The following is a 27,751-nucleotide window of genomic DNA, read 5'->3' on the forward strand; positions in this document are numbered from 1 at the left end:
GTAGCTACACTTCACTAGAATATATGTTAGCTTCAGTCAACGACGAACTCCACCCTCACCCACTGGGTATCTTGTTACTATACCGACCACCAACCCCCTGGAATAAATCCTACGAAATCATCCTCGAGACCATAATAAGCACCTTCCTAAAATTTCATAGACTACTGATCATTGGTGACATCAATCTCCACCTTGATGATATCACCAGCAAAGATGCAACCAAATTCAACAACTTCCTCACTTCTCTAGGTTTCCCCTCTCCTGCGACCTCTCCAATCCACGAAAAGGGGCATACACTAGACATCATCAGTTTCCTCAACCTTACCGATCACAAAACTTCCGCCGAAGATGCTCGTTGGGAGCATGTCCCTTGGTCCGATCACTTTTTAGGTTCTTCCTGTCTCCCCATTTTCATGTCTCACCTTGGATCTCCACCCCGTGCCACAAATTCTATTACCTTCCGCAAAAAAATTGCGAGCGATCTGTTCTGGACCCAATTCCTCAACCAGCTTCCCTCGTGTCCTAAGCCTGCTGACCCAGAAACCAACTGGCACAACTGGGTAAACCTCTCTGAGACCACCTTTTGTGCTCTTGCCCCTTTATCTACTAAATCTATCTCCTATGCCCGCAAGGCCCCTTGGTATCTTCTTGTACCACAGAGAGCTGAAGCACAAATGTCGAGCACTAGAGCGTAAATGAAAAAAATCTAAATCCCCTGTGGACAGACAGTCTTGGAGGGATAGCATCAAGTTTTTAACACAGTACTAAAAAAAACAAGAAAAAACTTCTATGGTGATAAAATCTCCAGATCCAACAACCAGAGTAGCACATTGTTTAACATCTGGCGCTCTAAAAACGACTCCACCATTCCCCCCCTCCTCCCCATAAGCAGACGACCTAGCAAAATTTTTCAACGAAAAGATCACTACCATAAGAAGCTCCTTTTCACCAGCAGTCCCTTACAACTCTCTGGTACCCAGCGATTCTAACCCTATCTCAGCAGACTCTAACCCTACCCCAGCTGACAGATCTTGGACTGTCTTTGTGCATATATCCGAATCCCAGATTTCTAAACTCTGCCTCAAACTGAAATCCTGCAAATGTGCCCTGGACCCATTTCCTTCCTACCTATACGAGAAAATTCCCACGCAGGCCATCTCATCCCTCACCAGACTTATAAACTCCGCTTTACTATTGGGCCTATTTTTCGCAGAAATGGGACATATTGCCTTGACCCCATTACTGAAAAAAGCCGATCTTGACCCTTCCTCACCTTCTAACTATCGGCCCATAGCTAATATCCCTCTCCTGACCAAAATGCTAGAGGCCATTATATCTACCCAACTCTCATCTTACCTTACCAATATGGCTTCAGACCCAACTTCAGCACCGAATCCCTACTGGCCTGATTAATCTCAAAGGTGCAACAACTACACTCTCTTAATAAATTTGCTGTCCTATTACAATTCGACTTCTCTGCAGCTTTTGATGTTGTCCATCATGATATTCTAATTTATCAACTATCTGAGATAGGCATTGACTCCACAGTTTTACAGTGGTTCTCAAAATTCTAACAATCCCGCTCCTACACTGTTAACACAAATGGCACCATGTCTTCTCCTTGGAAACCGATTTGCAAAGTTCCGCAGGGATCATCTCTTTCCCCTATTCTCTTCAACATCTATATGTCTTCCTTGAAACTCTTCCATCTATCTCCCCATGAAACACTCTACACATATGCTGATGACATCCTTGTCCTCCTCGAGACAGACTCGAACCTTACCAACCTCTCTGAGAACATAATAGCATGCATAACGAAACTCCAATCCTGGTCCCTCATAGTAGAAATGAAACTGAACGAATCCAAAACGAAACTACTCTGTCTCGGCCCAAAATTAGAACACCTACCCACCCTCATTTCACTGCCTTCTGGCTCCACACTGCAGCTTGAGGCATCATTATCGATTCTTCTCTTTCTTTCCATGACCATCTTAACTCCTTGGCGAAGTCATGCTTTTTTAGCCTCCACATGCTGAGGAAAGTGAGATCCTGCTTCCACCAACAACATTTTGTCGTCCTTGTACAATCTATCATCCTCTCCAGTCTAGACTACTGTAACTCCATGTATTTAAGTCTAACCAAAAAAAGTCTTCAAAGACTTCAGCGGATTCAGAACACTGTGGCCAGGCTGATCTTCGCAAAAAGCAAATACGATCATGTTTCCCCACTCCTGTCCAAACTTCACTGACTTCCAGTAATTTCCAGGGTTCACTTTAAATGCGCCTGCCTAGTTTTTAAGATCCTACACGGCATCCTCCCTCCCCTAATTCCACTATCTTAGAAATCCTTGAGTCTTGATTCCACCAGATCCACACAAAAACTTAAACTATCCTCCCCCATGCTAAAAGGTATCTACTATGCGGGAAAATTAGGGAAATCTCTCTTCTTCAGAATCACCGAGCTCTGGAATAACCTTACTGCCCCACTACGGAATCTGGGCTCCTTCCAACTATTCCAAAAGCACCTGAAAACTAGGCTATTCACAAAAATGTAATGCTCTCTTCCCCCCTATACTCAACCTCCAACCCCATTATGCTGTTCCTTCCTTACATTAAGCTCTTGTAAACCGCGCTGAGCTCCATAATTATGGAGAGGATGCGGTATATAAACTTAAGGTTTAGTTTAGTTTACTACATCATTGGTTATCCCTTCACATTTGTGAAATTCAGATTTGAAGAAAACATGCAAAGGACTATGTGTCTGTGGATTAGGCAAATATCTCCCAATCAAGCCTAAATATTTTTTTTTAGCAGCATAAGAAAAAATATATTGTTGGCTCAATCTGTCCAGGTATTTGTTCATTCAAACAGTTCAGGAAATTTACATTATTGCACTTTGATGTCACTTCCCTTCGATCTCTGCCTCCGATATTCCAACTCTCATTCACAGAACCAGTTATCCGATGAACTGAATGTGAAGAACTACACGATGCTTTTAACTTTCAAGATGTAAAATTGATTCACTTATACAGTCATGATTTTTTAAAGCCAGCACAAGAAGCACTTTGAAAAACCTGGATGAAGTGTCCTACACAGAGCTATATCTCCTGGCATTGGTGGCTGAAAATCCACTTACTCAATTTTTTTTCACCAACCTGTGCTTTTTTCCAAGCTTTCCACCGCCGATATTTTGTTTTATATTCTTCAATCTTTTTTTCATAATCTTCCATGTATTCTTCCAATAATTCATTTATTTCTGCCTGAATTTCTGCTTCATATGCTTCTTGGTCTGTTTTGTGGTGAACTTCTTCCCTTTAAAGCAATGTGATAAAATTACTGTTATCAATCAATAAATTTATATCACAGCATGCATAGGAGCTAAGCACAGCCAGGACACAGGCTGGAATCTCACTTACATGAACAAAGCAGACAGACTATATTAATTTATGCACATGCCTGCCATATTTAGGCACCATCCATTTACATCAGCTCTTGGCTGAGATAAATGTAAGCATCTAGGTATTAGAAACGCCAATACCTGGTTACAACAGTATTCTATAACAGAACCTAGGTATTTAGGTTCTGTTACCCTGCCATTGCAGAAGAAAGGAATAAGAAAAGAACCAGACAATTAGGCAATCTATTTTCTTTCTAGGCCACTAAATTGGGCAGTGATATTTCTAATATATGAGGGATCTCAAAAATTTTCTGAACTTTTATTTTTTTAAACACTATTAAATATAAGTTTCAAGTTTATTAGGATTTTATATACCGCCTATCAAGGTTATCTAAGCATTTTTTTTTACAATCAGGTACTCAAGCATTTTCCCTATCACTACGTGCAATATAAGCCAGCTTGCTTGTGACTAGTCACATAACATTCTATGACGTGCCATCTTAACACTTCTCCTGCCCCGACACTCTCCTGCAAAAATATGAATGTATGGAAACGTTTTGAAGAACCCTCGCAGTATTTATAGTACTCCACCATCCCTATGCACCAGGATGGCCACTGACTTGACTTTGTTTTATCTTCCAACTGTTCTACCACCAATTTCTTCACCTCAACTCTTCCTGTCTCTGACTATCATCTGTTAAAGTTCATAATTCATCACCCGGATCATGTGCAGCATTTTTCACCATTGCCCACAAGCCCCATATTTCTCCTATCACCCCTCTCCAGGACATGCCACATCTCTCCCTCCATCACTATGTCTAACATTCCTCCCCTTGCATCCATTTTAATCTGTCCCACTGTTCCCTCTCCACAACCATATCCAAAATTTCTCCCTCTCATCCTTCTCTTCCCCATACATCTCTACCTCACTCCTCTCTCTATCTATGCCCAACAATTTTCCACTTTCTTCCTTTCCCCATGTGCACCATCTCTTTCCCTCTCACTCACTCATACCCAACAATTCTCCCTTTCTATTCCCTCCCTCCCTTCAGTGTCCGAAGTTCATGCCCCTCCTTTCCTCCATCCACATGCATCTTTTCCCCTCTTCCTTTTCCCTTCCAGCCTTGTGCATCTCCTCTCCTTATTTCCTTCCATTTCACTTTATCCATGTGCACCTTATTCCTCTCCATCCATGTGCATATCTTCCCTTTCATTTTAGTTCCCCTTCCCTCTCCTCCATCCATGTGCATTTCCTCTTCTTTTTTCCCTTCCTCTCCATCCCATAAGAAGCATATCCCTTGTCCCCTTTTCCTCCATCCATGTTCAGCATTTCCCCACACTCATCCATTCATCCACCCAACACACACACACACACACACACACACACACACACACACACACACACACACATTATATTAAATTATGAATAAGACAAAATAGTACATGGCATTACCAGCACACACATTATCAGCCACTGGCATACTTGCAATCATCCACATGTATTGTAAGCTCTTGTAAGCAGGGACCATCTATACATGTTAAATGTACATGTACAGCGCTGCATACATTTTTCAGCACTATACAAATAATAAAAAGTAGTAATAGTAATAACTATGATGATGTATTTTTTCTAGTTTAGATGTTTATTTGAATCTGGAGTACTCTTTTATTATAATTCCTTGTTACTACAAGAATCTTTTCCTGTTATCCATTCAGAGCTAAGGTAAATCTATATATATAAAATCGGAGGTATGTGTGTGTGTATGTGCTGCGATCACGCAAAAACGGCTTGACCGATTTGAACGAAACTTGGTATGCAGATCCCTCACTACCTGGGATGATATGTTCTGGGGGTCTCGCGGCCCACCTGCACATGTGGGCGGAGCTACAAACAGAAAATCAGATTTCACCCATTCATGTCAATGGAAAAAATGTAAAAAGCTGCCATTCTCACAGTAATTCACAAACGGCTTGACCGATTTGAACGAAACTTGGTATGCAGATCCCTCACTACCTGGGGTGATATGTTCTGGGGGTCTCGCGGCCCACCTGCACACGTGGGCGGAGCTACAAACAGAAAATCAGATTTCACCCATTCATGTCAATGGAAAAAATGTAAAAAGCTGCCATTCTCACAGTAATTCCAACTATAAAACACTTTCTATGACACTATAACCACTAGGGACATCGTTTCTATTCTACCACGGACACCATACATATAGAATTTGTATGTTCTAACTGTGTTTGTAACTGTTTCCTTCATGCACCCCAGTTCATAATGTTATTACATTACATGAGTACTCACATATGCTGAACTAGGAACACAGGTTCCATTCTGAACCGGGAAAAAACTGCATGGAGTTTCTTTTCAACCTGAGTTTCCACATATTGAGTTGTTTAAATCAATACTGAAACTTTTGGATGCCACTTATTCCAACAAATCTTCCTTTTCAGTTTAAGAGATTGCAAATTCCAGTGAGACTTGCATTCTCTATCACAATCAAGAAATCACAGGGACAGACTATTACATACTGTGGAGTGGATTTAAGATCCCCCTGTTTTTCCCATGGACAACTCTATGTTGTTTGCTCAAGGGTGGGTTCACCCAAGAATTTATATGTTCTTGCTCCTGGAGGTGAAACTAAAAATGTTGTTTATAATCAAGTTTTGTGTTAGTTGTATTGTATTCATTTTGTCAAATATTTCACATTATAATTTGAATTTTGTACTTTTTATAAAGCTGTAAAAAAATAATTTCATTCACCACTATAAAGTATCTTTATTTGAATCCATTTGCAGTGTTATTGCTATAATTAAATACCCGTGCAACGCCGGGGCATCAGCTAGTGTGGAATATAAGAATGTTAATGTTTATGTTGAACATAAAAATTAATATTAATATAAATCCATTCTGGCTGATTTATGGGAAATTTGGGGAAAAAAACCCATGTTTTACTTGGTATCTCTGCAATGAACATACTATTTTTTGCCTCTGAAATATTGGGGATCCTGAAGGGGCTATGTAGCAGTCCAATATATATTTTGATGGGACATAATATATATTGTGTCCTGGATTATATAGATAGGCACTTAAGGAGAAATTAGGTTTTACCTGCTAATTTTCTCTTTTAATCCCTCCAGATGTTTGGGGGCTATGTACACCCACCAGCAGATGGAGACCGAGAACCACTGACTTCTAAGTGAACTATGCAGTCCCCCTAGAGTTAGTCTTTGAATAGCAAAGCAGATGTATTTATTTTATTTATTTATTTATTCAGTTTTCTATATCGTTCTTCCAGGAGAACTCAGAATGGTTTACATGAGTTTATTCAGGTCTTCAAGCATTTTTCCCCGTCTGTCCCGGTGGGCCAATGGGGGGATTAAGTGACTTGCCCAGGGTCACAAGGAGCAGTGTGGGTTGAACCTACCACCCCAGGGTGCTGATGCTGTAACTTTAACCACTGCGCCAACACCCAGCTTCCCAAAAGAAACCAAAATCACTTATACATTCCCTCTGTGTAGCAGATCCAGGAAAACCTTGTGGTGCTGCTGCTATGAGTCTTAACTTCTCTTTATGAAAATGGCATGTGCCTTTAAAAAAAAAAATTAACAGAAATACTAATCAGCAACATGAACCAAAAATCTGTAATCTGCTGCCACAACTGTGAATAAAACCATTCCAGCACCATGAGACCTTATTGAACGCAGATATTGGAAGGGTGGGATCTGGGCCAGTCTGGAGGTATTAATAGAAAGAAAATTAGCAGGTAAGACCTGATTTCTCCTTCTGTAGTGTCCCTTCAGACCGGCACAGAGATTTAAGAAATATCAAAGTAGTGACTATGAAAGGTGGAACTCTAGAATCCCCGTCTGCAGCACATATGCACCAAAAGATGCATCCTGATGCGCCTGAACATCCATGCAATAGTGACACACAAATGTATGCAAAGATTACCACGCTGCCACCTTGCAATCTCGTGTGGCAGCACCTGCAAACTTTCTGGCCAAGAAGCAGCTTGCTCCCTGACAGAATAAGCTTTGAGGAATGCAGGGATGTGTTTATTTTTCAACAATAAGATGTCACTACTGTCTTTTTAATTCACCAAGCAAAAGTGGTCACAGAAGTCACCTCGCCTCTCTTGTGACCATCCTCAAGGATGAACAAGCAATCGGAGTGTTAAAAATCCTGAATCTTCCTTAAGCACATACACAGGGCTTTGCAAGTATCCAATTTTCACAACTGCTGCTGCACCACTGTGCTCCCCACCCTCCAGACCGGCAAAGAGACTTGACTGATCGATATAAAATGCAGACACCATTTTGAGGAGAAAGGAAGCCACAGGCCGCAGGACCACCTGTTCCTTGGAAAGCATGAGAAAAGGTCCATGGCCCAAGAGAACCTACAGTTCCAAAATCTGAGGGGCAGAAGATATCACAAGCAGGAAAACTGTCTTAAAGATAAGATCCTTGAGTGTACAACCTCCAAGTTCAAAGTGAACAGAAACCACAACCAACACCACCAGGTTGAGATCCCAAGAGGGAACGAAAGGGCGCACTGGAGTATGGAGGAAACACATTCCACAAAGAACCCTAGTGATGGGAATCCATATGCTTACCTAAAACCAAGCCATGGAAACAAGCCATAATTGCAACCTGAACTTGAAGAGAAGCCAAAGGCCTATGAAGCGAGATCAAAGGAAGAGCCGACGCTGGCACGACAGCAGCTGCTCGCGCCAGGAACTTTACAGAGGTCAAGGGAAGGGAAGAGGCGTGCAAGCGGCAGGAGGGGACAGGGAAGGAGCATGTGGGGGGTGTCTCTCACCCTCGCTACGCCACTCAGGAATGTAGTCTGGGTAGAACTGGAGCTGAGTTGAAATGTACAAATTTACACCTGCTAAGTTTTTTAAAATTTCATTTTGTAAAATATTTTGGGGTTTGGGATCACTATAGGACTCTTGGGTGAATCTCTTCATTAAGGCAGTTAATAAATCCCAAGAAAACATACATAAATATATACATAAATAAATATAAATATTTTACAAAAGTATTCAGGCGGCAATATCCTTTTCATCAAACAGGTGCTTGTTTGGCAATATCAGAGACAGGGGATTCGTTATAAAATTACTCATTATTATTAATTTATTGTAAACTACTTTATCTTTGCCTCAAAAGGTGATTAATAATGTGGATAAATACTTTCTACTGCAGCAAAAAAATACATTTTGGTGACATTATTATCAAAAGGAACTCTCATCATGTCATTTATCATTCATAGCTATCACACGATCATTATAAGCTGGTAACCTAGTTAAGCTGCTGTTACCTTACACATTATAGGCTATAACATGAGTCCTACACGACATCCAAAGATTGAAATGAAAGGTTATTAGGATCTCAAGTGCTCACAGTTATATGCCAACTGAGCAAGTCTAGGCAGATAAACTTGTGAGCTATCATCGGTCCTTTAACTCCTTGTTGTGTGTTCATTTCAATTACTTTAATGTTATTGTGCAATTTGTTATGTTCAACTACTATTATATTTATAGTTATTCAAATACTTAGCTCGGGTGTAGATTTTTAACCCGGCCAGCTGAAGACAAAACAGAACGACTCTAGAGTGGCAGTATGATTAAGGGGGTCAGTAGACTTAAAGGGGTGGGTCAATAGAGTGGGCTGACTTGATGGGCTATAGCCCTTATCTGCCGTCATCTTTCTATGTTTCTATGTAATTGGAAAAGCATAATGGAGCACACTGGAAGCAGCCCAACGCTCTGTGCAAAACACCAGGAACACAGGATTGCCCCAGGCCAACAAGCAGGGAGAGGAATCCAGCAGCCAGCTAGTGCTGTCACTCTGCACTGTTCCTGATGAAGCTCTTCCATGATTATTGATCTTCCGTCGTTCTGTTTGGTCTTCAGCTGGCCAGGTTAAGAATCTACACCCGAGCTAAGTATTTGAATAACTATAAATATAATAGTAGTTAAACATAACAAATTGCACAGTAACACTAAAGTAATTGAAATAAAAACACAACAAGGAGTTAAAGGACCGATGATAGCTCACAAGTTTATCTGCCTAGACTTGCTCAGTTGGTATATAACTGTGAGCACTTGAGATCCTAATAACCTTTCATTTCAATCTTTGGATGTCGTGTAGGACTCACGTTATAGCCTATTTTTTCTGAGGATTTCAGTGTGGTTCACAAGTTTTTGTAGTGATTTTGACCTTACACATTATAACAGAAAAAATGCTTTGCTCTTTTGGAAGACACAATGGGGGAAAATTCTCTGGTTCTAAATATCATTAAGAGGCCTTTCTTCTCAAATATCTCAATTTTGTTTTTAGTTCTTTCTTGATATGAATTTTAAGTCGTGATGACAATTTTCACTGTCAGAATGACAGAAATACCAAGGACAACAGCTGTTTCATACTGAAATAGTACTCTTCAGTCAGCTGATGAGATGTCATTACATCGCAATCTTCAAGTTAATTTCTTTAGTCAAACTGGGTATTTCACAGCTTTACACCAAAGCTAAAATATCTTTAAAATAGATTAATTTGATGAAATTGTTGCCTGAAAACGAAAGTTTCGTGCATGAATTTTTTTGCAACAAAATAAGACAGACTTGTGGTATACTTCAGTACACTTGCTATCAGATCTTCATCAATGCCAAACTGTTTTGATACTTTGCTAAGTTACTGTTAAAAAAATTAAAATTTGATATATTATTGGTGATATATAAGAAGCACATTAAACTTCACTTCTCATTTTCTATTCCAAACCACCGCAGAACAACCCACTAAGATACACACTCACTCCAAAATGTATTTAACCCAGGACATCACCCAAAACTTACCCAACTGAAAAATCCAACCTCCTACTTCCCCTCACCAAAGGAACCAAGCAAAATTAAAAACTGCTAACTACAGTAATATGCCCCCAAAACAAATCCCTACTTCACAGGCCTCCAAGAATACCTTCAATGGCTTCAGGCTGAAAAAATTTGACAGACTACAGCAAGATGAGCCCCTTTGAGCCTCAGCAGTTATGCAGCTTAGGTGCTACTAGTCCACAAGGCCCAGGCAACCAACCTCAGCTAACCAACCTCACCACCGCACAGCTGAATAGCTGTGATCTTCCTCAGCCACACAGCAGTGATGCTGCTAGCCCCACAAGCTCCCCTAAAAAAAAAATAATAATAATAACACCGATCAACGCAGCACTTCTTTCCAGGCCCACAATTGCCACGCCACTACAAGCCTGAACCCACACAGCTCCTAACAACACTCAAGGTAAGATCACACACAAACTCTTACCCACCTGACAGCCACTTTCCTATCCAAAACTACCACACAGCTTAACACCCTATCCCCACAACCTCCCACCACCCAAAACCACAAATAAAATTTTCCCTCAGAGATCTCCAATTCCCACTCTTGTCCAGACCCTCCCCACTACCAATCACCGTCTTTCTTTGTCCCCAGCAACTACCGGACCAATCACAACCACTTCAAACTCCTGACCATAACTCTTCCTTAACTAACCCACTTCTCAATAACATCGCCTTAACTCTTCCCTCCCCAACTAGCAAGCTATGTAAGCAGCTCAACCAATATTATTAGCCCACCACTCAGTTCGAGGACTTTGCATAACTTAGTAAAGTATCAAAACATACTGCTTGTAGCGGTAATGGGTGTTCTTCCAGGCAGTCAACAATATTGGGGTGAACGTTTTAAAGAATTATTGCTGTGGTATACTTGTATGCAATACCGCCACAGGTAACTGTGAGGCTGGACAACACTGCAGGTCTCAACACTGCAGGGGAGAAAAAAAACTTGGATTACTATGGGGGTTATATGGATTTACTGGATTGAACAGCCAGCTAAGTTATCACCGACCAGCTGATGGATGAGTAAGGAAGAAAAACTCTGCTCTGGACGAATGGGATAATGGAATTTTGACTTGTTACTTGGTCATTGGTTTGAAGTTTCAATAAAGCTGTAGCCAAAATATTTTATCCACAATGCAATGTTCGGGTATTATTGAAGAAGTGTGATGGGAGGTGAATGGAGTATATGTGAAGTATATATTGATATATTATTGGTAATTTATAAGAAGCACATTAAACATCACTTCTCATTTTCTCAGTTTTGCATGAAGCGTACACATATTTTTGTTTTCAGGCAATAAATGTTGCTGCCTGTTTCTCCCCTTTTCATATTTGGCATAAAGTTTAACAGGACAGAAATATTATATATGTGCACACACATACACATGCCTAAGACCCCAAAAAATACTATGAAAATATACTTTCTCAAGCAGAGTTTCAAGGGTGTGTTGGCAAATTTCTGAAAGTCACGTAAAGACTTAATTTCTCTCCAGACTTTTATGATGGTCTTAAGCAAGGTCCGATCTTTCTCCTGCTCAGCATCGCGCATTCTTCTGGTCTGCCTGAAACAAATATGTAGACAAAAATAGCTGTTCTGAAGTGACTGATTTATAGAAAGTGAAAAAAAAGTGTGAAAACTGTTGATGCCACAAGGCAATTAGTGTAGTTTTCAGTTTATTGGCTAAAGTGCTGAAATCTAGATAAAAAAAGAGCAATGCAGAAAGTATACTAGCAAATAGGATATTGTTCCCTTTAGCATCTATAAACCCCTCCCCCCTTTTAATTCTGAACAATCTGATTTCAATTACTATTAAATCCCTTGAGATGCCCCACTCAGAAAAGCTCTAATACAACAAAGTGGTTAAAAATGTATGTAGAATTCAGTTCTCCAGGAAACACTTTGTCTGAAGTAATAAAATCACATCAAAGCCCCAGAGGATGCTAAATACTAGCAAAGTTCACTATTATTTTTGGCTCAGGGTAGATATTTATTGAGTAGAATTACTTCCATGTTTCAGCCTGTTAAAGTGCATTGCATTTCCTTGTAGAATGAGCTCATTAGTACAAGAATGTATTTCTATCCCCATCCTATACTTATTGGCTTATTTTTTGTCCCATGAAATAATTAGTTCAAGGACAATGATCTTGTCAATGCACAAAAATCAATCTTTTAACCAAACCCTTGGGAACTGCAAATCACATTTTAAGTTAGCATAATTGGCACACAAAGTAAGATAAATGTATTTGGGAGAGGGAGCTCCAGAAACATAGGCCCAGCCATTAGCCAGGGCCAATGAATCTGCCAAGGTGACACAATTTGGGCAGTGGCACCAGCATGCCTGTAAGGACATCTATGAAAGATTCACCATGGCTGGCACAAGAGTCTGGAACATCTGCACATTGGGTCGGGTCCAATCCCTCTGAAACAGGAAGGATATATGGATACTCAAGACTCCGTGCCAGCCAAAATGAATCTTCTATAGACACCCTAACACAAGGGTGGGCAACTCCGGTCCTCGAGGGCCGGAATCCAGTCTGATTTTCAGGATTTCCCCAATGATCTATTTGCATGCACTGCTTTCATTGTATGCTAACAGATCTCATGCATAGTCATTGGGGAAATCCTGAAAATCCCGACTGGATTCTGGCCCTCGAGGACCGGAGTTGCCCACCCCTGCCCTAACTACTGTGTCAATGCCAGTGTCACCCCAGAGGTGGTAAGAAAGTTAATGAATATCTCACAGGAGAAAGAGGGAAGTGGAGATGCTGGAAATTATCAGCAGGCTTGAGGGGTGAGGGCAATTCTTTTTTGGTAATTCCTCTGAAATTTGTGATTGGTGAGTATGAATGATGGGCCAGAGTGCTGAAATGTGAATGAATATGCACAATGTGTGCAGGGCACACCTTGGTAGTATAAGTTTGAGAAACTGAAAAATCTCCACAATTCACCTTCCTTTGAAAATGAGCTTGCAATTCCACAGCTGCAAACATACCCACATGATTGCAAAGCCAAAGGGGAGATTCAATATTGCCTTCAGACATCTGATAATTAGATGGCAGTATAGATGTTTAAATGATTTGCAGGTACCATGGGACAAAGATGTTCAGAAAGAGAACAAGGCATAGTGCTTTTACAAGCTTCTTCTTATATCTGGACTTTGATCATTTTTAAAAGAGATGAGTACATCCCTTCTGGTAAACAACAATATTCAAATGCTGCAGTCAGTATTCACCCAAAAGGCCTGACACAGTGTTTAAATACTGTAGTCTACGCATAGTCAGTGCCACTATCCACAGAAATGATGGTGCTGAATATACATATTCAGCTTTGTATGGACTAGCAACATGGAGTTCAGATATTCCGCTGCAGCCATGGGCAGGAACGTAAGAGGACTGCTCCTGCCCTGACTCACTTCACTGGACCACCAGTGATTAAGGTAGGCCCGGGGGGAGGCCTACACTGGTTCCCCAAAGAAGGTGGAGAGGGGATGAATGGCAGTTCTACTGCTGGCTGATAGCTGGGACAAGACCTAACACCTCACCACAGGGGAAGGAGGGATTGCTCCTGTTCCAGCTCAGTTCACCACTAGACCACCAGGATTTAAGGTGGATCCAGGGAAAGGCCAGCGCAGGGATCGTGAGGGGAAGACTCGAATGTAAACTGAGTCCCCAATTTCTGGGTATTTTTTTGGTTCCATAATCTCTGTTTATATTTGAGTATACAGTATATGGTAGGAGGAAATGAGGTGGAAAGCAAGGTAAGTACAGTACTCCCCCGATATTTGCAGGGGTTCCGTTTCAGGAACCCCGCGAATCTTGAAAAACTGCAAATACGTTTTTTTGTGGGGGAGACTGGAGAGGGCAGCAGGAGAGGCAGGAGAGGCAACCGGAGCACCGGCGAGTGAAGGAAATCACTTGTTGTATGCTCCGACCGCCTCTTCCTGTACTAAAGTTGGGCCTTACCAATCAGGAGCCGGTGCTCCGGCTGCCCTCTCCTGCCTGTCCCGCTGCTCTCTCTTGGTCGGCGGTTCGCGGTCAGAAAATTCCGCGAATGACCGGGATCGCGAACCACCGACCGTGAATTTGCAGGGGAGCACTGTACTGACATTTATTATGCAATTGTAAAAAGACACAGTAGTGAGACTTATATTCTTTTAATAACCTCTTACTCTGGCACACATCTTGCTATCAAAGTTTTGTCACTAAGAATAGCAATTAAGCAATGATGATAAAGCTTTCTTTACCTGATTTCAAATTTATACTCAGCAATGCTCTGTTGTGCCACTGAGCTGGATGTGTTAGTCATGCTGCTTTTCAAAATATTTTGTACTGCATTCCTAAGAGCATGAAGCTGTAAAATTTAAACAAAACCAATTAATAAACAACTTTAGTGAAATAAATTAATCTATATAAATATACTAACAAAATGTTCACATTCAAAACCACTGAGCTGAACAGTAGTCAATCCTCTATGACACTGTTGTTCATGATTACTTTTCGATGTTTGTATTGGTTCTCTCTGTTTTATAAAACCCAATAAAAATATTTGAACTAAAAAAAAAAAACCACTGAGCTGTTAGTCAGTACAGCATATCTAGACAAAGTTAAATAAAAAATAACAAGTTTTCTAGTTATCAGTTACAGATAACAGGTTAAGTGGCTGGTTTTCAAATATATCTGCTTAAAGTTAGCCAAATAAAGCTATCTAGTTAGTCATCTCAAAGAAAATTGCTCCCATTAGACTTGGTTAGTTTCTTTTAACCAGTCAGCACTGAATATCTGTGCCATTTTTACATTATACTGATGTATTAAAATAGCCCAATGTTGTTTATGACGTTGTCTATGTAATATACACCATCAATCCACAACTGCAAACTTCAAAGTGCCTAATAATACCTTTCTAAGTACCTCTATGGTCTTCAGTTCCAGCCAACCACCAGCCAAATTATTTGAAGGCTTGTTTCTCTTTCTGGCTTTTATTCATCATCAGACCTTAGTTTTTTTTAAAGTGCTTGTGCTCTATATTCTGTTTTGTGCAAATTGATAAACTTTTCTTATACAACTTTAAAACTTTTGTACTTAGCTTTAGCTATTTCTTCATTCTTTCCTTAAACCTCGGGAAGGACCTTTAGGTTCAACCAGTTTCGCCCGAAGGCTTTTTCAAGAATGAGTCCCCCCTTTTATTTTGCTCCACAGCATCCCGATGTGTAGGTATGTACATAGAAGAACACGTCGGGATGCTGTGTGTCGGCGATTGCTTTGTCCTCCTTTAGCACTCCCTTTATTCACCGACAATGCCCTGTTTTTCATATCAAATATATAATTCAGTAAAATGTCTTGAAAGTACCGTATTTTCACGCATATAACACGCGCGTTATACACGATTTTTACAAACTGTGCATAACCTTGCGCGTTATACGTGTGAGCGCGTTTTACAACTTTTTTTTTTACATAGTTCCTCCCCTGATGTCCGATTCACCCCCCCCCCGCAGGATCGCTCGCACTCCCACCCCGAAGGAACACTCGCACGCACTCCCATCCGCACCCACACCCCCACCCCGAAGGACCGCTCGCACCCCCACAGCCTCACGACCCCCCCCATCATGTAGAAGCTCCTACCATTGTCCTGCTGCTTCCTCTTGGCGGTCCCGGCCCTTCTGTGAGCCCTGCGTCTGCGCTGCTTCCTCTTCCGGTGGTCCCGCCCTTTCTCTGACATCAGAGCAGGGCTCACAGAAGGGCCCGGGTCCGCCAAGAGGAAGCAGCAGGACAATGGTAGGAGCTACATGATGGGGGGGTCGGGAGGCTGTGGGGGTGCGAGCGGTCCTTTGGGGTGGGGGTGCGGGTGGGAGTGCGTGCGAGCGGTCCTTCGGGGTGGGGGTGCGAGTGCAAGCGAGTGGTCCTTCGGGGTGGGGGTGCGAGTGCGTGCGAGCGGTCCTTCGGGGTGGGGGTGCATCAGGCTTTCAGGGTGGGGACAGGACTTCAAGGGGGAGAGGAGAGTCGGGGTGGCCAGAGGAGAGTCGGGGCGGACGAAAGGAGAGTCGGGCGGCGACGAGAGAGTCGGGGCGGCATGCGCGGTATAGGGTATGCGCGGTATATAAAAATTTATTTACATAAATTACAGTTTCCTGCGCGATATACCCGTGTGTGCGTTTTACACGGGTGTGCGGTATACGAGTGAAAATACGGTATTATGATAATAATACTTTGCTAGTGAAATCAAAAATAATAATCTGTGAGGATCGCTATAAATTAAATTCACTACTCACAGCTCTAATAATATTCAATAAATAATGAATAAATAAATATAAAGTGCTCAGACCCAAACCATAAAGATGTTTGTGATAACTACAAACTTATGGCTGTCTTATGGGACCATCATTGCGCTTTATTGTCCCAAATCACTCACATCATTTACTATTGAATATTATTAGAGCTGTGAGTAGTGAATTTAATTGAAAGTATTATGGCAATGTTTCAGGTTTTAAAATGACAAGTCTGACATTTAAAAAAATAACTTTGATACACGCTAGCGGGGTTAACGCGTGCGACTTTTCATCACGCGCTAACCCCTGTGCTGGCCAAAACTACCGCCTGCTCAAGAGGAGGCAGTAGTGGCTAGCGAATCTGGCGGTTTCGTGCGCGTTAAACCGCAAGTGCACCTTTGTAAAAGGAGCCCTTAGTCTGAACATTGACCTGATTTTATTGTTGTTGCTTTTACAATGACAGTATGATTACATGGCAATGAGGGAATAACACTAAGGAGAAATTATGTCTTACTTGATAATTTTCTTTAGGGGGAGAGTGTGGCGCAGTGGTTAAAGCTACAGCCTCAGCACCCTGAGGTTGGGGGTTCAAACCCACGCTGCTCCTTGTGACCCTGGGCAAGTCACTTAATCCCCCCATTGCCCCAGGTACATTAGATTGTGAGCCCGCTGGGACAGACAGGGAAAAATGCTTGAATACCTGAATAAATGCATGTAAACTATTCTGAGCTCCCCTGGGAGAAAGGTATAGAAAAATTGAATAAATAAAATAAAATAAATAGTCCTACCAGACCAGTCCAGGACTATTGGGTATTGTATCCATCAACCAGCAGATGGAGACAAAGAAAAAAGTAGTTCTTTGTACTTCATCCCTTAAGGATAATCATGCAGCATGGAATGTTCCATATTTCGACAAGCCAAGCAGTGGTGCTCATAATTATATTGTTGGCCAACAATGAAAACTCGAAACCACCTATTCACTTCTGCCAATACCTTTCTCCAATAAAGGGGACATTCTCTACTGGGTATGGCGAAATGGAACTCAGCAAAGAAACTTAAAAATAGGACTAACAAAATCTGGAAGAGCAACAAAGATGATAAAGGGGATGGAACTTCTCTGTATGAGGAAAGACTAAAAAGGCTATGTCTCTTCAGCCTGGAAAAGAGACAGCTGAGGGAAGAAATGATCGAACATAAGAATAGGCTTACTGGGTCAGACCAATGGTCCATCTAGCCCAATATCCTGTCTTTGTGGAGGCCAATCTAAGTCACAAGTACCTGGCAAAAACCCAAATAGTAGCAGCATTCCATGCTACATCCTATATCCGACGCAACAGCGGACTTTTCCTCCAAGAATTTGACCAAACCTTTTTTTAAACCAGCTACATTAACTGTTCTTACCACATCCTCTGGCAATGTGTTCAAGAGCTTAACTATTCTCTGAGTGAAAAAATATTTCCTCAGTTGGTAACTTCATCGAGTGTCCCCTAGTCTTTGTAAATCTTGATGCAGTAAAACATCGATCCACTTGTACCCGTTCTACACCACTCAGGATTTTGTAGACTTCAATCATATCTCCCCTCAGCCATCTCTTTTCCAAACTGAAAAGCCCTAACCTCTCTAGTCTTTTCTCATACGAGAGGAGTTCCATACCCTTTATCATCTTGGTCACTCTTCTTTGAACTTTTTCCAGTGCTGCTATATCATTTATGAGATAAGGAGACAAGAACTGAACGCAATAATCAAGGTGAGGTCGCACCATTGAATAATGTAGAGGCATTATAACATTCTTAGTCTTGTTAATCATTCCTTTTCTAAAAATTCCTAGCATCCTGTTTGCCTTCTTGACAACCACTGCACATTGGGCGGAAGGTATCAGTGTATTGTGTACTATGACACCCAGATCCTTTTCTTGAGCGCTGACCCCCAAGGTGGTCTCTAGGATCCTGAGTGGTATAGAATGGGTACAAGGGAATCAATGGCCTGTTTCCAGAGGTTGTGGTAAGAGCAGTTAATATAGCTGGTTTTAAGAAAGGTTTGGAAAATTTTGTGGAGATAAAGTCCATAGTCTGTTATTGAGACAGACATGGGGGAAGCTACTGCTTGCCCTGGATCGGTAGCATGGGATGTTGCTACTATTTGGGATTTTGCCAGATACTAGTGAGCTGGATTGGCCACCGTGAGGAAGGGCTACTGGGCTAGATGAACCATTGGTCTGACCCAGTAAGGCTATTCTTATATTCTAATACAGGAGGAAATACAGTAAAGGAGAATTCAGGAAGGGGAAGGTACTACAGGAGATACACCAACTGCACAGGGGATGGTCTCAACAACAACAACAAAAAAGTTAGAAAGCTTATGAGAACAGTCATGTCTTTATTGCAACCTTGAACTCTTTGAAGGACAGGCCAAATATATCTAGTGGCCTCAAAACAAGACTGCTTTGGACTTGGAACAAGTTAATGGTGATCACTGAAGGAACGTAGCACACAGTGTGTGTAGTCTTAAGGAGCTCTCGAAAAATTTTTCAAAATATTATTTAATTTTATATCATGCCTTATGGAACTATTTTTTTTTTTTTTTAATAATTTTCAAATTAAATACAAAGCATAAACTTTGAAAGAAACAAAACAGAATATAATACTCCCAATTTCCCCTTTGGGGATTAAAGTTATACAATATGAATAATAAAATATAATACAAAATATAGTCCTCAAACTGAGTGGGGGGCAATGATATTAATCCTCCAGGGATAGGAAATTAAGACAAAAAGAAATAATAAACCATAGAAATTGAGCAAATCCTTTTACTTTCTAACTGACTTGATTCTTACACTTTTTGCCTAGGCTGCAAATGAAATCCCCTTACCCTCTAAAAAGAAACAAAGCTGAACTGGATCATAAAATATATATATCTAACCTCCTGATATAAAATAAAACATTTACATGAAAATCTCAATTGGAAAAAAGCACCTAAGGAGAGTACTTTATCCCGATAAGCTAGAAATTCCTTTCTCCTAACTTAAGTCCACTTAGAAACGTCTGGAAAAATATATATTCTTTCACCTAAATAGGAAATTTGCTTCAGAACCATCTCTCTATCTTGGTAAAAGACAAAGGTAACCAACAATGTTGCATGGCCAGTGAACAATGTTGCATGGCCATCAATACTTAATGATTCCAGTAAAGCTGTTACATCCTGCTCTTCTCCAACTTCATTCTTATCTTTAAAAGTCCTTTTCAAAAAGTATAGTTTTTGTACTGGAGGAAAATTGGTCTCAGGAACCTTCAATATAGTAATCAGGAAGTTCTTAACAATTTCCTTTGGAGACATAAATTTAGGAAACGGAAAATTTAGAAGTCTCAAATTCAAACTCCTATTTTGATTTTCTAAGTTCTCAATTTTCCTTAGAAGTAAAGCCTTATCCATAGTTTTCTCTACTTCTCCAATCTCATTCTGTTTCTGAGCTCCCATTGCAAGTTGTGCAATTTTTGTTGGAATATTCAAAGTTACTGAAATGAAGTTGGTACATACCATGTGGAGATTTTCAATAGCAGCCCACAAGGAGTAAAGCATAATCACCGAGGGCTTTGAAAGTGGTTTGAGATCAGGCATTCGAGATTGCTCTTGTGCAAGCCGTAGGAAACTTCCTAGGCTCTTATCTCCGCTGAACTCACCACCACTTCTCCTCGGGTTGTCTCCCCCGCTAAGCAGTGATGCTTCTAAGAGCATCAAGGTCTCTCCTTCCGGGTTTGCCGCCGGAAGCATTTCCTTGTGGCAGTCTTCCGTTCGAAGGGAATATAGAAACATAGAAGATGACGGCAGAAAAGGGCTACAGCCCATCAAGTCTGTCCACTCTGCTTACCCACCCCTTGTCTATGCCCTAATGACCCAATTTCCTTATCTTGACAGTCGTAGGGATCCCACATGGGTATCCCATTATTCTTAAAGTCTGGCACGCTGTCTGCCTCGATCACCTGAACTGGAAGCTTGTTCCAATGATCAACCACTCTCTCCATGAAGAAATACTTTCTGGTGTCGCCATGAAATTTTCCACCCCCGAGTTTTCCGCCCCCATTGTCCACCCGGTTCCCCATAAGCAGTCGGGTGGACAATGGGGAACCCATAGACATCATTTACCTCGATTTTCAAAAGGCTTTCGACAAGGTGCCACATGAAAGGCTGCTTAGGAAGCTGTGGAACCACGGGGTGGGAGGGGATGTGCACAGATGGATCAAGCACTGGTTGTCGGGTAGACTGCAGAGGGTCGGAGTGAAGGGCCAATATTCTGACTGGCGGGGAGTCACGAGCGGTGTGCCACAGGGATCGGTGCTGGGGCCGTTACTCTTCAACATATTTATCAATGACCTGGAAAAGGAGGCAAAGTGCGAGGTTATAAAATTTGCAGACGATACCAAACTGTGCGGTAGTTAGGTCCAGGGAGGAGTGTGAGGACCTGCAAAGGGACCTGGACAAGCTGGAAGACTGGGCAAACAAATGGCAAATGCGCTTTAACGTGGAAAAATGCAAGGTCATGCATATAGGGAAAAAGAACCCGTTGTTCAACTACAAATTGGGGGGGGGGGCATTGTTGGGAGACAGCAGACTTGAGAGAGACTTGGGTGTGCTGGTGGATGCATCACTGAAGCCATCTGCACAGTGCGCAGCAGCCTCGAAAAAAGCCAACAGGATGCTGGGCATCATAAAGAAGGGCATAACAACCAGGACGCGGGAAGTCATCATGCCATTGTATCGAGCGATGGTGCGTCCACATCTGGAATACTGCGTTCAGTATTGGTCGCCACACCTCAAGAAGGACATGGCGGTACTTGAGAGAGTCCAAAGGAGAGCAACGAAACTGGTAAAAGGGCTGGAACACTGCCCATACGCCGAGAGGTTGGATAGGCTGGGGCTCTTCTCTCTGGAAAAAAGGAGGCTCAGGGGAGATATGATAGAGACCTTCAAGATCATGAGGGGCATAGAGAGGGTGGATAGGGACAGATTCTTCAGACTGAAGGGGACAACAAGTACGAGGGGGCATTCGGAGAAACTGAAGGGAGATAGGTTCAAAACAAATGCAAGGAAGTTTTTTTTCACCCAAAGGGTCGTGGACACTTGGAATGCGCTACCGGAGGAAGTGATCAGGCAGAGTACGGTACAGGGATTCAAACAGGGATTGGACGGATTCCTGAGGGATAAAGGGATCGTGGGATACTGAGAGAGGTGCTGGGATGTAACACAGGTATAGAAAGCTAACCAGGTAATAAGTATAGAAACCCAACAGGTCGTGCATGTGCAAGACCGGAGGGTTAGGACTACGATGGGAAGATAGGACTTCAATGAGAAACCAAGGTGGCAAGGGAGCCCCTTCTGGTGATTCAGACAGGTCGTGACCTGTTTGGGCCGCCACGGGAGCGGACTGCCGGGCAGAATGGACCTATGGTCTGACCCGGCGGAGGCACTGCTTATGTTCTTATGTTTGAGCGGGTGGCCTCTTGTGGCCGAGGGTCCCTTGAGAAAGAAAATATCATCTTCCACTTCGACACATCCCGTGAGGCACTTAAATGTTTCCATCATGTCTCCCCTCTCCCTACGTTCCTCGAGAGTGTAGAGCTGCAATTTGTTCAGTCTCTCTTCGTACGAGAGACCCTTGAGCCCCCGAGATCATCCTGGTGGCCGTCCGCTGAACCGATTCAATTCTGCGCACATCTTTACTGTAATGTGGCCTCCAGAATTGCACACAGTACTCCAGATGAGGTCTCACCATGGCCCTGTACAACGGCATTATGACTTTAGGCTTTCGGCTGACGAAACTTCTATTGATACAACCCAATATCTGCCTTGCCTTAGATGAAGTCTTCTCCACTTGATTGGCAGTTTTCATGTCTGCACTGATGATTACTCCTAAATCTCGTTCTGCTGAAGTCCTAGTTAAAGTTTCTCCGTTCAAGAATTACGTCCTGCATGGATTTCCGCTTCTGAGGTGCATGACCTTACATTTCTTAGCATTGAAGCCTAGCTGCCAGGTTGAGGACCAACTTTCCAATGTAAGCAGGTCTTGCGCCATATAATTCTGTAAACTGCATTCACTTACTATATTACATAGTTTGGCGTCATCGGCGAATAGTGTTATTTTACCTTGAAGTCCTTGAGTCAGATCCCCTATGAATATGTTGAAAAGGAGTGGACCCAGGACCGAGCCCTGCGGCACTCCACTGGTCACCTCCGATGTTTTAGAGAGGGTACCATTAACCACCACCCTCTGAAGTCTGCCACTCAGCCAATCATTGACCCATGCAGTTAGTGTCTCTCCTAACCCCATCGATTCCATCTTACTTAGCAGCCTGCGGTGTGGGACACTGTCAAAAGCTTTACTGAAGTCCAGGTACACGATGTCCAAAGACTCTCCCAAGTCCAACTTTCTTGTTACCCAGTCAAAGAAGCTGATGAGATTGGATTGGCAGGACCTACCCTTGGTGAATCCATGCTGACTGAGATCCCGAAGATTCCCTTCATTCAAGATCATGTCCAATTTGCTTTTAATTAGTGTTTCCATGAGTTTGCACACTATTGATGTGAGACTCACCGGTCCATAATTCGCAGCCTCTGCCCTGCAACCCTTTTTATGCAGAGGAACGACATTAGCTAATTTCCAGTCCAGGGGAACTTTCCCCTTACTTAGGGAGAGATTGAATAGCTCAGCCAATGGTTTCGCCAGGACATCGCTCAATTCTCTGAGCACTCTTGGGTGCAAATTGTCTGGTCCCATGGCTTTGTTCACCTTGAATCTTGCCAGTTCACTGTAAACTTCACCTCCGCCGCCTCTCTGGGAGCTGGGGGAGGCTCAGGTCCCAATGGGCTAAGCGAAAAATCATTTTCCAAGCTGTGTCCTCCCTGCGGCACAGCAATGGATATGCCCGACATCGCTGAAGGTACTATAAAAGATGTTATTGAAGTTTGACGTGGTGTTGATATGGCAGGAAGGAGTGGAAGATTACTCCTTGATCTCCCTCTTCTTTTAGGCATCAGGGAATTAGGTAGAAAAAATTTTGTGAAGAAAATTACAACACAGGAGCTGGAGTCTGGACTTGCACGTCTTGCTCAGTCGCCATCTTGCCCCCACCTGTGTTATGGAACTAGTTTTACTACTTTGGAACGACACGAGGGGAATCTCAGAGTGCCACCTGTCCGCTGTCAATTCATGCAGTACAGTGTGGCAGCACTCGTCACTGGCTCACCCAAACGTGTCCTCTACTCTATTCTAGTTTTTTTTCTTTTTTTTTATTAATAAATGTGTCTATTCTTCATACTATTTATATGCTGTTTAATAAATAAATAAATATTCTAATAATAACTTCCAACTCGTTTCCAGGGTATCAATTCATTATATATTTTTTTTATCTATTCCATGTACTTTCTTAGTCATTTCATTCATTTCAGCAAACTATCATTCCTTCTGATTCATTTTCAATAGGTTTTCTGAATTTTTCTTATCTCCTAGATAACTTAGCTTATTAGTGCAGTGTCGTGTTGTTCCAAAGTAGTAAAAATAGTTCCATAAGGCATGATATAAAATTAAATAAAATTTAAAAAATTTTTTTGAGAGCTTGATAATAACTAACTGAGTGCCTAATGGGATTGTAGTCTTAAGGAGGGCATACACTTGAGCAGAACACAATTACACACTTAAAATTAAAGAATACACTCCCCCCCTCCATATTCACAGGTTTAAGATTTGCAAATTCGGCTATTTGCAAGTCTTTAAACCACCACACTTCCCAGACCTCTCCACATCTTACTTTTAAAACCTGATGGTCTAGCAGTGAAACGGAGCAGGAGTGATCTTCCTAAGCTCCTGCACTGTGCAAAGCCATGATCAAACATGGCTGCCGTGAGTTCCCAAGGTCTTCTTGGCACCAAACGACAGGCCCCTCTACTGAATTACCCTACATCATAAATGTTCAGAAGAGGCATTGCAAATTATTCTCCAGGTACTCTGCTTAGTGTTAGGCTCAGAGTTTTCTGGATTGGAAATAAAATCATCACTTGCATGCTTGCATATGTGGAGGCTACTGAGTAATTTGTTGATGCATTTATGTGAAAGTCTCTTTATGACAGTTAGGCCTCCCTTTATGAAATTGTGATAGCAGTTTCTAGTGCGAGGAGCCACACTGAATGGCCCGCACTGCTCCCGACGCTCACTGAGTCCCTATGAGTGTCGGGAGCAGCGCGAGCCATTCAGCACAGCTCTCCAAGCTAGAAACTGCTATCACAGTTTCGTAAAAGAGGGGGTTAGTTTTATTGGAGTTGTGATATCCTTGATATAATGTGTTATATGTAGCTTTTGATAGATATAGGATGTACGGTTTTTATAGTTTTGCAATGTTGATTGTAAACTGCTTAGATTTGTAAGCGGTATATAAATTTTTAAAATAAATAAATAACCCCTCTTCTTTCTATGTATTGTTTTTTTAATCACCATTTCAGTTGTATATGCTAACAAAGAAAGTATATTTGCATGTATCCTTCTACAAAATACTTGGGAAACAAAATCCAGATAGCTCATTGTTTTCAAACTTGTTGAATGTATTTAGAGTACCCAGACATTAGTAGCGGTATAGAAGCTTTCAATAAACACATTTTATGTAATCCACCCTGGAGTTTCCAGGAAAGATGGTTAAATAACAAAATTTATGAAGTAGCACCGTTGTTTTAAATTCCTGTGATAGAATTATTTAGGCATCACTGGATTGCTGAAATACTACTTTGACCCACTGTAATAAACATAGTGTGATTTACATATTTGGAGGCAGAATGCATACCTTGTCTGTAAGAAGATTACTATGGTTTCTTTGTCTCCTCGCTAGATACTGATTATACAAATGAGACAGCTTAGATACCAGAACATGCTCACGGCTGAAGAGAGGATGATGGGTGAAAATTAGACCAGAAATATCAATGTCCAATTGGAACTGTCCTTGAGGATGCCCGGTTCCAACAATATACTGATTAGAGTGAGTTGCTTTCACTGCCTGAAATAAAGAAAACATAAAACTCACTGAATGTCTTTGATTACTATTATAATTTTACACTGTAAATTATATTAAGGCAATTTCACAAATGTTTACCTGAATTACAGCTAGAGTTACTTACTAAGGGCTCCTTTTACAAAGGTGCGCTAGGGCCTTAATGCACGCAATAGCGCGCGTTAAATTTTCAAGCGCGCTAGCCACTACTGCCTCCTTTTTAGGAGGCGGTAGATTTTCGGCTACCGTGTGGTAATTTTGTGCATGCGCTAAAAACCCTAGCGCACCTTCGTAAAAGGAGCCCTAAGGTAAGGTAAAATGGGTTATTCTTTATAAATTTCTTTATAAAATTTGATTTTATTATTCCATACAAATTAGATTTTATTATTCCATACAAACAAGAATTCAAAGAAATAAAGGGGTCCTTTTACTAAGGTGCGCTAGTGCGCTGACGCATGCTAACGTGTCCATTATATCCTATGGACGTGTTAGCACACGTTAGCATTTAGCGTGCGCTATGACACACTGGAACGCCTTAGTAAGAGGGCCCCAAAGTCAATATTAGCCCATATCACAGGAGAATAAATGGCAGCAAAATCAAACCAGAAACTTAGAGGGAGCAGGTGTCCTCCAGCTGCATTGCTACCACTAGGGGGTGGAATATTTTCAGTCGCTAAGGACAGGTATGTTCCCTGGAGTCCTGCAGAACTTGCCTGTCCCTCACAATTGAAAAATGTGACAGTAAAACAGCACCCTCTATTGGTGAGACTGTGGGTGGAGGACTCCTGCTCAGCTTAGAGGGAACACTGAATACAACCCAACTCTTAATACCCAACTATAACAAAAAAGGGGGGGGGAAACTCTAGACATACTACCACCAATACCCTATTATCATTGTTATCAAGTAGACTTTTCCAAGCTCAGGGAATCCTGAAACACAAAAGTATTTTCTTCTAGAAAGGTAATGCACCATGCGCAGGGGAATCACAAGGAAAAAAAAGTGCCTCCCACTGAAAGTACACTCCTCTTTAAATAAATAAATAAAAAGCTTTCCTCCTTATCTGTAAGGCCCTCACCACATCCAAGAAAAGCTGGACACTACAACAAAAGATCTTGAGAACACTTGTATTTTAAAACAAACTTTCTATCTTTTTCAGCAGCAAATGACATTGAGATAGTACATCACAAAGAAAAATTATCTTATGATGATTCAAGAAAACCTGTTATATCCAAGCTATCAAGAATGGCAATTTAACCCATACCACTTTCTTGCTCATTTTTAGATACATAAGAGCCCGTTTACTAAGTTGTGTTAAAACATGCTAAGCCCATTTTTAAAAAAAAATTATCTTTATTCATTTTTAAGCTATACATAAGTGCAACACATACAATCATATTACACTTTAAAAACACTTAAAATCAATCAAATTGTAATCCATGACAAAAAGGTATATCCCCCATACTCAATCAAAAATTGCACTCATATTAAAGAATTAAAAAATATTTTCCAAACCCCCCCTCCCTGGACGTGCATGACCAAAGGGCAAAATTAACCATCACTCTTTGCAAAATTTTGTCAATGGTTCCCAAATCTTAAGAAACTTTTTGTAATGTCCTTGTTGTATAGCCATAATACGTTCCATTTTAAAAACATGGCAGAGAGACTCCCATTTTCTAAAACAGGACTTTGCCATGTGCTATGCATATTTCTAACGTGGAAGTATCCTAGGCATTTTTCAGGGTTTTTTTTTTTTTTTTTTTGCAGTTTGTGTGCTAATGTTCTTGTTAACATGTGTCACATGAAAAAAATTAACACAGGAGCACTCAGGAGGCAATAAGGCCCTGGATTCTATAAAAGAAGCCTAAAATTAGGTGCCTAGATAGACACACCTAGCTGATATAGGGACCTAAGTATTATTTAAAGTCTTAGGGCTCCTTTTTCTAAAGCAGGGAAGAGCTTCTTACCGTGGACCAGTGAGGAAAATGCTCTGACGCTCATTCAATCCCTAGGAGCATCAGAGCATTTACCTTGCCGGCCTAAGGTAAGGGAGGGGACATTTATGCTGGTCCACAAGTTAGGGGGCGGGGAGGAGGAGACATGGATGTTAGACCCACAGGGGAGGGAAGAGGAGGGGACATATATGCTGGATTGCAAGTTTGGGGTGGGAGGGAAGAG

The 27,751-nt window shown here is 41.6% G+C and overlaps 1 protein-coding gene across 2 annotated transcripts in view; it reads right to left on the reverse strand.

The window, feature by feature from the left end:
* Positions 1-27,751, reverse strand: part of CC2D2A (coiled-coil and C2 domain containing 2A) — a 190,976-nt gene that overhangs the window by 119,818 nt on the left and 43,407 nt on the right. For both annotated transcript variants that reach the window (XM_033948896.1, XM_033948903.1), the window contains exons 11-14: positions 25,372-25,581; positions 14,531-14,637; positions 11,708-11,848; positions 3,155-3,311 (exon numbers count right to left, since the gene is read on the reverse strand). In XM_033948896.1, the coding sequence (XP_033804787.1) occupies positions 3,155-3,311; positions 11,708-11,848; positions 14,531-14,637; positions 25,372-25,581 (615 nt within the window). The remainder of the gene's footprint in view (positions 1-3,154; positions 3,312-11,707; positions 11,849-14,530; positions 14,638-25,371; positions 25,582-27,751) is intronic.

This window comes from Geotrypetes seraphini, chromosome 1 (assembly GCF_902459505.1).
Source record: "Geotrypetes seraphini chromosome 1, aGeoSer1.1, whole genome shotgun sequence".
In the NCBI taxonomy this organism is placed as follows: domain Eukaryota; kingdom Metazoa; phylum Chordata; class Amphibia; order Gymnophiona; family Dermophiidae; genus Geotrypetes; species Geotrypetes seraphini.